The sequence below is a fragment of the Schistocerca americana genome, chromosome 11 (assembly GCF_021461395.2).
Source record: "Schistocerca americana isolate TAMUIC-IGC-003095 chromosome 11, iqSchAmer2.1, whole genome shotgun sequence".
Lineage (NCBI taxonomy): Eukaryota > Metazoa > Arthropoda > Insecta > Orthoptera > Acrididae > Schistocerca > Schistocerca americana.
This window is the reverse complement of record NC_060129.1, coordinates 201,899,404-201,912,453: the sequence shown is the minus strand read 5'-3', so window position 1 is coordinate 201,912,453 and position 13,050 is coordinate 201,899,404. Positions and strand designations below refer to the sequence as shown.

Here is a 13,050-nt window from a genome sequence, read left to right as displayed (position 1 = left end):
TCCTCCGTGTTGTTTGAACTTGGTAATACATGCACGGTTGCTGCAACATATTATAGAAATTTCACCAGCGACTAACAATCAGGTGCATTGTTACATCACTCAGGTGTGACGATTGCACCAGTCCGCAATGAAAACCTCTGAATGAAATTTGTGAATGCAGAAGATGGAGTTTATGCTTTGAAAAACACATACGCTAATAAACAAGTGAATGAAAGACAAATAATTATTTTGTTCATAAAGGAATGCATCACAAGTTCTGCAACTAGTAGATACATATGAAAGAGTCTTGCGTGTCAGTTATTTATTATGTCACCACACATTTTGGTGGTTCACACCATCAGCTTCATTATGTACAAGGGTCACTCAGTAACTAGACAGACAAACATACACAGAATGTAACACCTAACGCAGGGAACTGAAGCATTTGTTAAGTCTCAGTCAGCAACCTTCCAAAGAATGTTAGTCATTTGCCCGATTAATATCTACGTAAATGTAGCGTCTTAAGGTCTTAGTTACAATGGTGTTTCCCCTTGAAGGAAGTACTTGTGAAGAACAGCATTCGCTGAACTGGTTTTTAGGGTTCCATAGCTTAAATGGCAGATGCGGAACTTTTGTAGGATCACTGTTTCTGTCGGTCTCTGTGTTTCTGTCTGTCCGACTGCCAAACACCCTTTTTCTCAGGAATGGGTAGACACATCCAGTTGAAATTTTTGTCAATATAATGTCTGTGGGCTGTTGGTGGTGAAGAAACTTGAAGCCTCTACATCAATGGAAACAAGAGACGGCAGACATTTATGTCACGTATTTGACATCTTACCAGTACAGATACCGATAACGAGCAAAAAAACTGCCAAAAATTTCCAGTTCCCACAACCCTTTGTGTCCAAGTCTTACTCACACTTATCCAGACTTTCCCTCCCCTCCCCCCCCCCCCCCCCCCCGCCCCCCTCCCAAACCTTACAGCTGTCAGAAACACTCTCCGAGATGAACAAACAATATAGTAGCAGTCTCACAAATTGCGTGAGATTTCACGTGTGGATATTAGAAGTTTAAAACAGACACAAAAACGTTCAGTAGCAGTAACGAGCTCACACGGTGAACTGGTATCACTTCATTTATCCAGTAAGACAGACACCTTAACAACCGAACGAACTGCTGATGAATATTCACTTCGTGTCGACACAACTTATTCCGACATTCAAAACGAACTGGAATACTGAAAGACTTGCGCGAGGTGTATTCCCAGACAGCTTACCACAGAACAAAGACTCTGCACCAACCTCGGAACTCATTTCAGTCACAAAGGTAAAGGTGATGCATTTATTGATTTTATCCTATAGTACAACTTGCAGACATCATTTTATGCCAGAGTCTGAGTGTCACACATGCAGTGGAAACACCCCGAATCACCTGTCCGTTAGGAATTCTGAACTAGAGAATCGGCGAAGGTGACGATACATTTACAGATTTTATCCTGTGATGAAACTTGCGTACATCATTTTACACCAGATCCAAGTCACACAACGGGCAGTGGAAACACCTTGGCTCACTGAGTAATGTTATGTGAGTCTCACTGCCCCCCCCCTTTTTTTTGTAACTAATTTGTGTCTGATTTTATTCTGAGAAGCTCAGTAGTGTGTGTAAATACCGTAAATGTAAATTTGATTCAAAAAGTACTTAAGTGAAGTGAAGCGCAGCTGGACAGCAACAGACTTTTTAGCGCGCAACCCCCACAGTGATAGTAGTTGTGAATCTTTGAGTATGGACTCTAAAAAAAGACAATTGATTACTAAAAAAAACAGAGAGAGAGAGAGAGAGAGAGAGAGAGAGAGAGAGAGAGAGAGAGAGAGAACTGTTAATCTGTATCTTGCAGAAGAGGCCGTCGCTCAGAACGTATTGTTACATTTAATGAAAATTGATATTTTAGTGATAAAACAGAGTAAAGTATGTGTAAGAGTTGCCAAACATTTATGTATACAAATTTTCTGGAAATGAAGAACAGAAATATCTCGTTTTTGGAAAAGGAGGTGAACTTCACTGTCGACACCATCTATCAAACGACAGAATTGTTACTGTACAAAATTCACTAAAATACAGAAAAAGAAACGCAATATCTATAGTTTTCATTCAATAAATAACAACCTCTCATAATTTCTTAATTACAGTAATTGGATTATGTTCTTGTACAATAGTATGGTGCTGAACTCCATTGGCCAATTTTGATGTAGCAGGACGTGTAGTTTGAAGGAAGTTTGTGTGCCAAGCAATCTCCTTTTCTCACGAAAATCAGATTGCTGTTTGATCTCATTTAACAACAACAATGGTCCCTTAGGTATGAAAAGCTACGAAAACTTGGGCTCAAAGCTAACCGCAATACAGCCAAGTAACAAACAGAGTCGTATTTTAAACCTTAAGGGGGGGGGGGGGGGGGGGGGTAGGACGTCAAACTGGCCGACTTGGAGCAGGAGAGGTAACACAGGACATTTTAATTTCCATACTTTAACAAATAGATTCCTAAAACTTTGTCAGCATGACCAGGAAGGGTTCAGGATTCACGCTCATAGCACTGGAAGTTCAAAAACATAACGAAATATTATTTGATGAAATTTGCACAACATACAAACTATACTTATAGGTGTATGAAACTCCAGAATTTTCCAGATCTATTAAAAAATGAGCTAAAAATTAAGATAATTAACCACAAAATTTGAGTTTTTTCTAAACATGGAGTTTAAAATGTAACAGCTCATTCATTTTTTCATTAATTAAATAAATTCTAGAGTTTCTTACACCTGTAAGTATGGTTTGTATGCTGTGCAAAATTCATCAAATAATCTCTCTTACTTGTGAAGAAAAGTGTACCTATAGCAACAAATGCAGCCAATAGTAAGTGAAAAAATGATGAAATTTCACACGTAAAAAAAATAATTATTTTGTCATACTTTTGAACTTACATTGCTATGAGTTTGAATCCTGAATCCTTCCTGGTCGTGTTGACAAAGTTTTATGAATTTACTTGTAAAAGTATAGACAGTGGAAATTAAAATGTCATGTGGTGCCTCTCCTGCTCCAAGTCGGCCCGTCTGATGTCCTAGCTCCCTTAAAGAAGAATAACTCCCTCCAAATTGTAATACGTCACCAACTGGTGCAGAAGCTGATCATTCAAGGAGGCAGCAACCAAAATTCAGGTACCAGTTACGACTTAAAGCAAAAATCTCAATCAAAAATCTCTCTCTCTCTCTCTCTCTCTCTCTCTCTCTCTCTCTCTCTCTCTCTCTCTCTCCAAACACATATATAAGTATTCATATTATTATTTTTTTAAAAAGTCATTTTATAACCGATTCATAAGAAATTCAAAATGCAGGCATTGGCCAGCAATGTCACGCTAACCACCTTCCACAAAGCCCGTGGTCAGATTTCCTGCGAGTACTGGAGGAGCAACACGCTATCAACAGCCCATACTACTCAGCCACAACTGAGAACGAAGTTGAGCCTGTGCTTAAGAGAGCAAGTGTGGGATAGCTCGCCGATTCTTTGACACGGTCGCTCGATCCCATACGACACTTGTGACACTGAGAAATAATGGCAGAATGTATTGTAAGTTCCTACTTCACCCACTTACTTCTTTAACCCTGGGTCTTTGGATTTTTATCTACTAGAGATATTCAGAAGGTAACACGTTTTAGTCTATCGCGGGGGGTGGACGGGGCTACAGCTGCCGTCTCGGTGCCGTATCGTTCCCACGTGCAGAACACATTCGGTGGTGGTAGAATGTGGTTTGTGCCCCTCCTACAACAATTTGACAACAACGCACATGCACCCACAGTCAGTTGTACCCGAGAGTTCCCACAGAGTTTCGGATGGCATCTGTTTGACCACCCACTGTACAGTCCAGATTTGACACCGTACAACTAACACCTCTTCCTGGCAATGTAGACAACGCTCGCCACACGACGCTACGATACTGTTGCCGAACTGCGTGCTGGTATAAGCCGGTGGTTGCAATTGCAGGTGGCAGATTTCTAGAGAGATGGAATTGAAAAACTTTTGCCACAGTATAAGCGGTTCATTTTGAACAGTGATCAGGTAGGAAATTTGCTTCAGAGTGTACCTTTAAAAGATATACCGGGTGATCAAAACTTAATAAACCACGGAATAATGTAGATAGAGAGGTAAAAATTGACACAGACGGTTGGAATGACATGGGGTTTATTTAGGAAGAAAAAAAAAATAATAATGAAAAAGAAAAAAAAAGGGTCCACAAAATGTCAGACAGATGGCGCTGGACAGCAAAACGTCAGCAACTGCTACCGTGACGGGTGAGAGGTACACCAATATGTTACAGAATCGCAGCATCCCCAGCCTCGCTGATAAACACCTGCTGGAACGTACGACGTTTATGCAGGATGGCGCTCCACCCCATATTGCTACACGCGTGAAAGATCTCTTGCGCGCGTCGTTTGGTGATGATCGTGTGCTCAGCCGCCACTTTCGTCACGCTCAGCCTCCCAGGTCCCCAGACCTCAGTCCGTGCGATTATTGGCTTTGGGGTTACCTGAAGTCGCAAGTGTATCGTGATCGACCGACATCTCTAGGGATGCTGAAAGACGACATCCGACGCCAATGCCTCACCATAACTCCGGACGTGCTTTACAGTGCTGTTCACAACATTATTCCTCGACTACAGCTATTGTTGAGGAATGATGGTGGACATATTGAGCATTTCCTGTAAAGAACATCATCTTTACTTTGTCTTACTTTGTTATGCTAATTATTGCTATTCTGATCAGATGAAGCGCCATCTGCCGGACATTTTTTGAACTTTTGTATTTTTTTGCTTCTAATAAAACCCCATTTCATTCCAAGCATTTGTGTCAATTTGTACCTCTCTATCTACATTACTCCGTGATTTATTCAGTTTTCAAATTTATACTGACTTTTTGATCACCCGGTATAATAAAATTTCATTTTCCCTCACTGTTAATTTTTTTTTTATTTCAAAATGGTCTGTTACTTTCCAGCTCTCTGCCCCCCCCCCCCCCTCGTATTTGGGCCAGCAAAAGAAGCTCTTGCGATCAGGTTAAAACAAGAATGAAGAGGTAAAGAAAAGTACAAAATCGGCTTCGATATGAGTTTGTGTCGTTCTTCACAGAGGGGATATGAAGATTCTTAAGAAGATAATGCGGATTATTGGAAAAATAGATGAAGAATTGAAACTGAATTGATTTCATAAATCACTTTCTCTGTACAGCTATTTGTCTATTTAATTATTACTGAGTCACAGGTAGGCAGTCTTTTTGTTGTGCCTATCTGCGACTCAGCGTCTCCACTATATGGTGAGTGGCAACTTTTCTTTTCGTAATATTGCTACATTCCATACTGGGTTTTCCATAGCTTATTACTGAATGATATTTGTACATAATGACAATGGTGGTGTAAAACAGTGAAGTGAGTAGTGTCGAAATAGATATCTGACTGACAGAAAAAAACTGTTTTATTTGTACGAAACGTAGGTGGTCACAAATCGTCAGGCGAGTAAAACTTGCAGAACGGAAGGGAATACGAGCATTCCGGGCGGCGGGACACTCACGATGACGTCAAACTTGGCGTAGATGTCGGTGAGTCGGCCCTGCTCGTCAACAATGGGCAGGGCGGAGACGCGCCGCCCCACGAACTTGTGAAGTGCTTCAATGATGGACGTATCCTCGCGCGCCATTTCGATGTCCGCGTAGGTGCCGATCTGCAGTTCGCGCAGCGTCTTGTTCATGTAGCTCGGCTTCGGCAGGTCGTTGATCTGCAACACGACGTACGTGTCACAGACACTGAAATGCACAGACTAGTAGAGAAAGGCAACAGAAGACACTGTACGAACAGAGTTAGGTATCACCTTCCGGGTTCCGAGAACAACATCATTTAATTAACTGTTTCCTTACTCCATGTATTATATTTGCAATATCTTGCTCTGGTGTGAAACATAACAGCTTATGAAGAAAAACATGGCAACATGCTCACTATTTTCATGACTGCAATTTACACTAATTTGACAACTTGTGATTGCTAGTTAGCCAATTAGTTTTATGTTCCTTAGATCATTTGTACAACTAATCATAAATTTCAATTTGATGTGTATACACTAATCATTTACAAATGAAGAGTGGAAATTTTTTTGGCAAAACACATTTTCAGTGCCAGTGAATTCTCAGTACTCTGTTGAATATCCCTAGACTTGATCCAGGTGCAAAGACGTGGAGAGAAAGTCTTCCCACACGTGTTAGAAGATGACATGTGGACTATGTGCCAAGCTTAGTTCCCTCTGGAAGTCCAAAATTTATAAGAGATATGTGAAGTGATTTTCGTTGACTACAGTTCTACTAGTTAAAATTGTAATGCTGTATTTCTAATCTTGTGATAATACAAATAAGACATAGCGTCTCAGTGCTGATAGCACTTGGAAAAAATATTTTGTTCCTGTTAGTTTTTTGGAAAGTGACACTTTTGAGAATGTTGCTGTGTACAAAATACAAGTTGATTCATGCACAGTAGAAAACTGGAACCAGCCACTGTTAATAATACTATTTATTTACACAAATAGTGCCATTACCAGTTTAATGTTAACAGGTTCATCTCCAGTGGGCTGTTTATGTTTATATTGCATTTGTTACTTACATTAGTTGGTGGAACCCACCAACTAACATAAGCAACAACAGGCTGCTGTTCATGGGTGTGTTACAGGAACCCAAGAACTGATGTAATCAACAACAAATGTAATATAAATGCGAACAGTCATCTGAAGATCAACCTGTTGGTTCTGAACCTTTAACTGCACTACTTTTGTAAATCAATAGCATTATTAAAAGTGGCTGGTTGCTGTTTTCTTCTTTGCACAAATGAACTTGTAAAAACTTTCTTATTGGTACTTACAACTAGTCAGTTTCCTGGTACAGCACATAGAACATGATTAATACAGTATTTATTTTCTAATTTGTCTCGTTATTTTTTGTGGTGATGTGGTGAGCTGTATAATTGTGTGGTATCTGAATGCATTCTCAACTTTTTCGATACAAATCAATTACATACATACAAAGATACATCTGTTTTCAATCTTCTGACAAATGTTAGGTTTGGCACTTAGAATGTGTTCCATTTCCAGTCTCCAAGTCCTGCTCCCCTACCCCTCCACAGATGTGAATTAGTCATTCCTACATACAAAGAGAAGCATTTTTCAGTTTGTTTTCACATTTAACTTTGTTGTCTGTCTGATATTTACCACTGGAAATGTGACCAAATAGTTTTGGTGGCAGCACTATTCGTCTCTTACTATGGAATAATGAACATCATTATTCCTTTAGAACTGTAATGCTTTACTTAACAACAAACTTCGTGAGGGAATAAACATATTGTGAATCAGCAATCAAAATGTCCAGCTCCTTATATACATGTCTACAAACTGATTGTGCGTGAGGACCACATTTCATCCTTACAGCATTATTACAGGTTTCTGAGGATTCATGAATATTTTCTTTCATAAAGATGAACTGCCCCAGAAAGTTATTCCATATGATATCATTCAAAGAAAATAAGCAAATTACAGTAACTTCCTGATTTACCTCTGCCTGATAGTACTCAAAGTGCAAATGTGAATGAACTAAATTTTTTTGTGATTTTGAAAATGTGGTTTTCCCAGTTTAAATTCTAGTGAATATGGTGATCGAAAAATTTTGAAGTTTCCCACCAAAGTGTTACATGCTGTTTAGGAAAATGAGATTACACACTCCTTGTGTAGTGACAGAATAATGTTAAGTAGGGAGTAGGTCATGGAACATATACCGTACACTGGTGTTTGTTTTAGTATGAGCGGACGTTAAACGGAAGGTGAGGAATACAAGAAAATGGCAAGAGGTGGCAACAAATAAATGGCTTCATCTGTTGTGAAATGAGCCTTTTACATTCTGGCGTCGTGGCTTGTCAATGGCTCGACTGTCAAAGGGTAACCATACTCTTCAAGAATGAAAACAAAGGACACGACGGTTTTGTGACAAATGAAATATATTTCAATCTCGATTGACATGTCTAGCATTTGAGGCGGATCTGGTATGTAAAGTTGTGTTCTACTTTCATTCACGAGTCACTTTAATGATCTGTTCACCCGTGCAAGGAAAAGTGTGTTTGTAAAAGGAAAGTAGTGGACGTGCTTTATTGCGATACGAGTAGAAGGTGTTCCAATAACAGCTGCAGAACGCGAAGTAGTTAAACTTTCCTAGGCAACACACAGGATTTCAGAGGCACTGACAAGACAATAAACTCTGGCAACCAGATTAAAAGACAGAGGTAAATACATCAGATGTTATGCCAGCTCTCATAAAGTGTTCTGACTCAGGTTCAACTACAAGGAGTGAGCCAGCAGCTACATAAAACCCAAAACCAACAAGAACAACACCTCACCACCCAATTATTATTTCCTCCCGTCTTACACTTATCACCGATGTAGTGCCTCTCGACGTGCACAATCGGATATGTCGTGTCCTCCTTGTATCACGTATGACAAAGCCAGATGAAAGGGTCCTGTAGCCACCTTTCATTAGTCCGGTAGCCCATTTTCACTAGCATTAATCTTTCTTTCCCTTGTTTCTCTTTTCTCGTATCTCTCATAGTGGCGTGATTGAATGAATGTGGTTGTGTTTCACGCTACTAGACAGTGGCGTAGTCTGCTGCAGAAACTCTGTGATAGTCGTACAGATTCAGGAGCAGTTGTACAGAATAGCTAACTCTCGTAGTGGTCAAGTAGGATGAGAGGTTTTCGCTACTTGTGAGAAATCCACCTGCGTTAGGTTGGTGGCGGAAATGGCATCTTTGGGTTTTCCGGGCCACGCGGAGCGTGGAAGAGGCTGGAGAAGAAAAAGGGAGGCACTCTGCCGCCGGTAGGGGAAGCATAAAAAGCTGTGCTCCAGTTAAAGACTGACCGTGTGGCGTGTTGTTACTTGGCGAGGGGAGAGCTGTTAGCTTTTGGTCTCGCTTTTCAACTCTGAAAGATTGCTTTGCCTTGTCGCAGCAAGGAATGCAAAACATTGGCAGATGTTTCACTCAGTAAATTTCTATAGCAGACTTGCATCCACCAGAAGAGCGCCACACAAAAGTGTCGATAAGAAGTGAGCACCCGCTTCTGTATGAATGTCTGTTTGCCTTCAGCTGTGCCTGCATAAGCTTTCATTTTTCTAAATATTAATAGCTTTGCCTTCTCGTAAATTTTCCTTGCTTAATGTACCTTTCGTCCGTGGGCAGCCGACCACGTGGTTGAACATTAAAGTTTTGTTGGGCTACCGTCATCACTAACTGTCCGGTTTCATGTTTGACAGCTCATGATTGTGTGATGTGATATTGTTGCAACTTGGACACGATACCTATGAAGTGCGTCTCCACAAACCACGTGGGCACAGGGGTTTACTGCGAAACGTGTACCGCTTTACGAGTTATTGCGATCAGGCAACAGCAGTGGTATGAATGATTCACACCAATGACTTTAGGAGTAGATTATAATGGGTAATGTATCGATGCTTTTCCTTAATGTCTTAGGAATAAATGATTTTATCCACAATTTTCTCATGTTCCGAGGTTACGTTTTAACACCTAAGCCACCCATCTGATAGATTTCCCGTTAGCACATCCAACGCATTTCCTTACGCACAGGTCCAGTCATTAGTTTCCTTTTTTATTTTAAAACAAGTGCTTTAGATTAAGTCTTATTTTCAGATGTGTTGCTGGGAGCTGATCTTATGCAGTGTTCATGCATTTTCTATTTTATTTTAAATGTTTGATTGTCGTGAACAGTGCGCGGGCAATACTATTAATTACATTGTATCCGCTATGAGCGAGATCACAACATATGCGTTTCTATGAGTTTTTGGTCCGTGATCAAATTAATTTATTTTCCGACTCGGCCAAACCTTTGATTAGTTGTATGGTTAGAGTCGGTGGCAACCCTAATCTTCTCACATTAATTCCACAAGCAATAAGTATTTCCATTCCCAATAATCTTAACGTAATAACCCGTAGAAACAGGTTAGTTACACAGAAAAACACACGCCGATTCACACGTGTGCGACTCGGTACAAATCCTCGCACTCGACACGTGTGTGTAAGCCGTAACAATTATATGTTTGCGAGAGACACAGGCACCACGAACAGAAACCTGTCCGATTTGACAGTAGTGGAAGCTACACCAACCGACCACTCCGTACGACTCTAGTTTCGACATTACTCACGTAGAGGTAGAGGAAGCGCAGAATGCGCTTGTGGGTGAGTATGTAGAGGACGTCGCCGGTGGCCGGGTCGATGACGGGCAGCCTGTGGATGCGGTTGCGGATGAGTGTCGCGATGGCGTCGTACAGGGACTCGTCCGGGCCGATGTGCACCAGCGGCTTCACCTGGTCCTTCAGCACCTCTGCAGAAAAAACAGAACGCCAACAGCTGTCAGTGACTGCCCGTTTCACTTGTGGAATACCAGCAGAGCTGTGCGCAGGCTGCTAATGCGAGAGAGCTAAGCTGAGGTACGAGTTTCAGCACTGGAGGAGGAGTGTGTCAGGTTACGACCGTTGTAACGATTTGTCGTACAGAAGTCGTACAGAAGCTGTCATTTTTTTAGAAACTGCAATTGTCTCGTCACGAGACGATCTGAATACTCTACACAGCAACTCGTCAAGAGTACAACTGAACAGCCTAGGTGTGCTCACAATGTCATTTAGCGTATATCTGATTAAAGACACCGAGCAGCACCTCAGGTGAAAACTAACCTTGTCTAGCACCCTTACCCTGGTACTAACTAACCAGCAGTCTAGGACACTGGATACATTCAGTGGACAGGGACTCCCATTCCAACCAGTTCTCCTGGCCTGTTCACTTATACTTCAACAAGGTACTATTTAAACATACCCAGGTCATCTGTGGATGCCTTGCTAAGAAGTCAAAACTGTTTATGATACCGTTTCTGTAACTACAAGCTGAAACATGTAATGAAAAATGAACTTGTTTACCAGACGGTAATGTGGTAAGACCAATTTGTGAACTCAAAATGTTTTTGCTCGCATTAACTACAGTACTACAATGTGTGTTCATTCATATTATCAATAGAGATACCACATGCTCACTTTCTTGTAATATGAGAAATTCTTATTTCAGGAAAAAAACATTCTGTGGCATTGCAATTCTGCAGCTTAATTTCTCTATTTTACATCTAAATGCAGATGAAACAATTTATCAATACAGCTGTCATTGAGAGCCACGTCCAGCTGTTCGGTGTGTGTGGAATTACGTAAAACATGACATGTATACTCTGCTGCACAATGGCTTACTGCCACTGCAGAAGTACAAATAATTTCAGGTTGACTGTGGTCTGGCCAGTTTGCCACTGAAGGTTGTCCTTGGTGGAAACTTAACTTGCAGTTCATGCAAGTCTATCAAGTGCCACTCTTAGGAATTCTGGGGTATCTCAGTGTCATATTTCGACACTGGACTGTATAGTATTTAATTTTCGACTAGCTTCCCTGTTCCTCAAATGAAAAGTACGCACACTTGTGTCTGTGAGGGATTTGGTTTAACTGGGTTTGTGTTGTTATATCGTGGTTTAAGGGAATACGTGAGGCTGTGCTCTGGGTGGCTTAAGCTAGGCCATCGGCTCCGTGCTGGGTGCTATCGGTTGGTCATTTGTAGACACAGACTTTGCGAAAACAACAAAGCGCGAAAAATAAAGCGAAATTACGGTTTTTTTTTTAGTGCAATAACGCCAGATCGGAGGTTTATTACGAGATACTGCCAAATTTGTAATTCTGTCGTATAAAAATGTTGTAAACCTGAGAACGGCAGGACACTAATATTCGTAACTGACAGTTTAATTTGCTCAAGGCTGAAGTTTATGATTGATCTTAAAATGGCATTCATTTATTACGTAACTATCTTTGATGTGAGGGTGAAAACCATACAGACACTGCCCAAAAATACCAAATTTGGCAAACTACATGGTGTAAAAAAGATCTGAGGATGGTCTTTACGGACTGAAACCGGTCATCGTCTAAAGAATTGATATTGTGATCAGACTGGAATAAAAAACATTTAAAACTACAATACGTAATGTGGCATAAATACCGCGGAATTTGGCTAAAAAACCAACACCGAATTTGGTAAACAAATAGGACTGAATTTCGCTAAAAAACGTGCCAGGCAAAAACCGCTGAGTTTCGCAAGAAATTACTCTTAAAAAAGTAACATCGAATTTTGCAAATAAATAATACCGAACGGACAAAAAAATTTGACGAAAGGAAACAACGAATTTGAGGAAAAGAATAACACTGACATTGACGAAAAAAATTCACGAATTTGACGAAAAAGTAAACTGAATTCGTCAAAAAACACTGAATTTGGATAAAAATAGCAGCGACTGTCAAAAAATAACACAGAATTTGGTAAAAAATTACCCTGGATTTGGTAAACAGCACCAAATTCGGCAAAAGCAATGAATTTGACAAAAAAAAAAAAACACTGAATTTGGACGACGTAGTGTGTAATTTGTGATTGTAGCATGTTGAATGATACTGTCTTAAGCAGATGATGATTGATTATTTTTATCACAGATCATCTTACAATCTTTTAAACTGTAATAATGTTAACACAGACTTATTACACCCAACACTTCGATGCATCAAATAATTAATTATAATTATTTCCTTTTATTGGAGTTACGTTATCGTGCAGATTCGTTATTGCACACCAAAGCAAAAACAATGTATGAACATAATATCTGTTTTTGTTCTTGGGTTGAAACCTTGGGGTTTGAATGTATGTATAGTTCTTAGCAACACACTGGACTGTTAATTTTCGTTGCATGAAGTACATTTAGGCCTAGTTACAGCTTTCTCTATAATGGCGCCTACGTGAAAAAAATTACATACTAGACATTTTTGTCCAATACGGCAAAATTTACACCAGAAAATGAAAGTAATGGCGGAGATACTTTAATACTTCCACAAATGCATAAATTGAACAAGTTATCTTAATTGAACA

General features: G+C 40.2%; 1 protein-coding gene across 1 annotated transcript in view; it reads right to left on the bottom strand.

Annotated features, from left to right (window-relative positions):
* LOC124554141 (5'-AMP-activated protein kinase subunit gamma-1) overlaps nt 1-13,050 on the bottom strand; it is a 619,663-nt gene that overhangs the window by 33,301 nt on the left and 573,312 nt on the right. Inside the window, exons 9-10 of the mRNA XM_047128206.1 lie at nt 10,260-10,438; nt 5,591-5,794 (exon numbers count right to left, since the gene is read on the bottom strand). Coding sequence (XP_046984162.1) covers nt 5,591-5,794; nt 10,260-10,438 — 383 coding nt within the window. The remainder of the gene's footprint in view (nt 1-5,590; nt 5,795-10,259; nt 10,439-13,050) is intronic.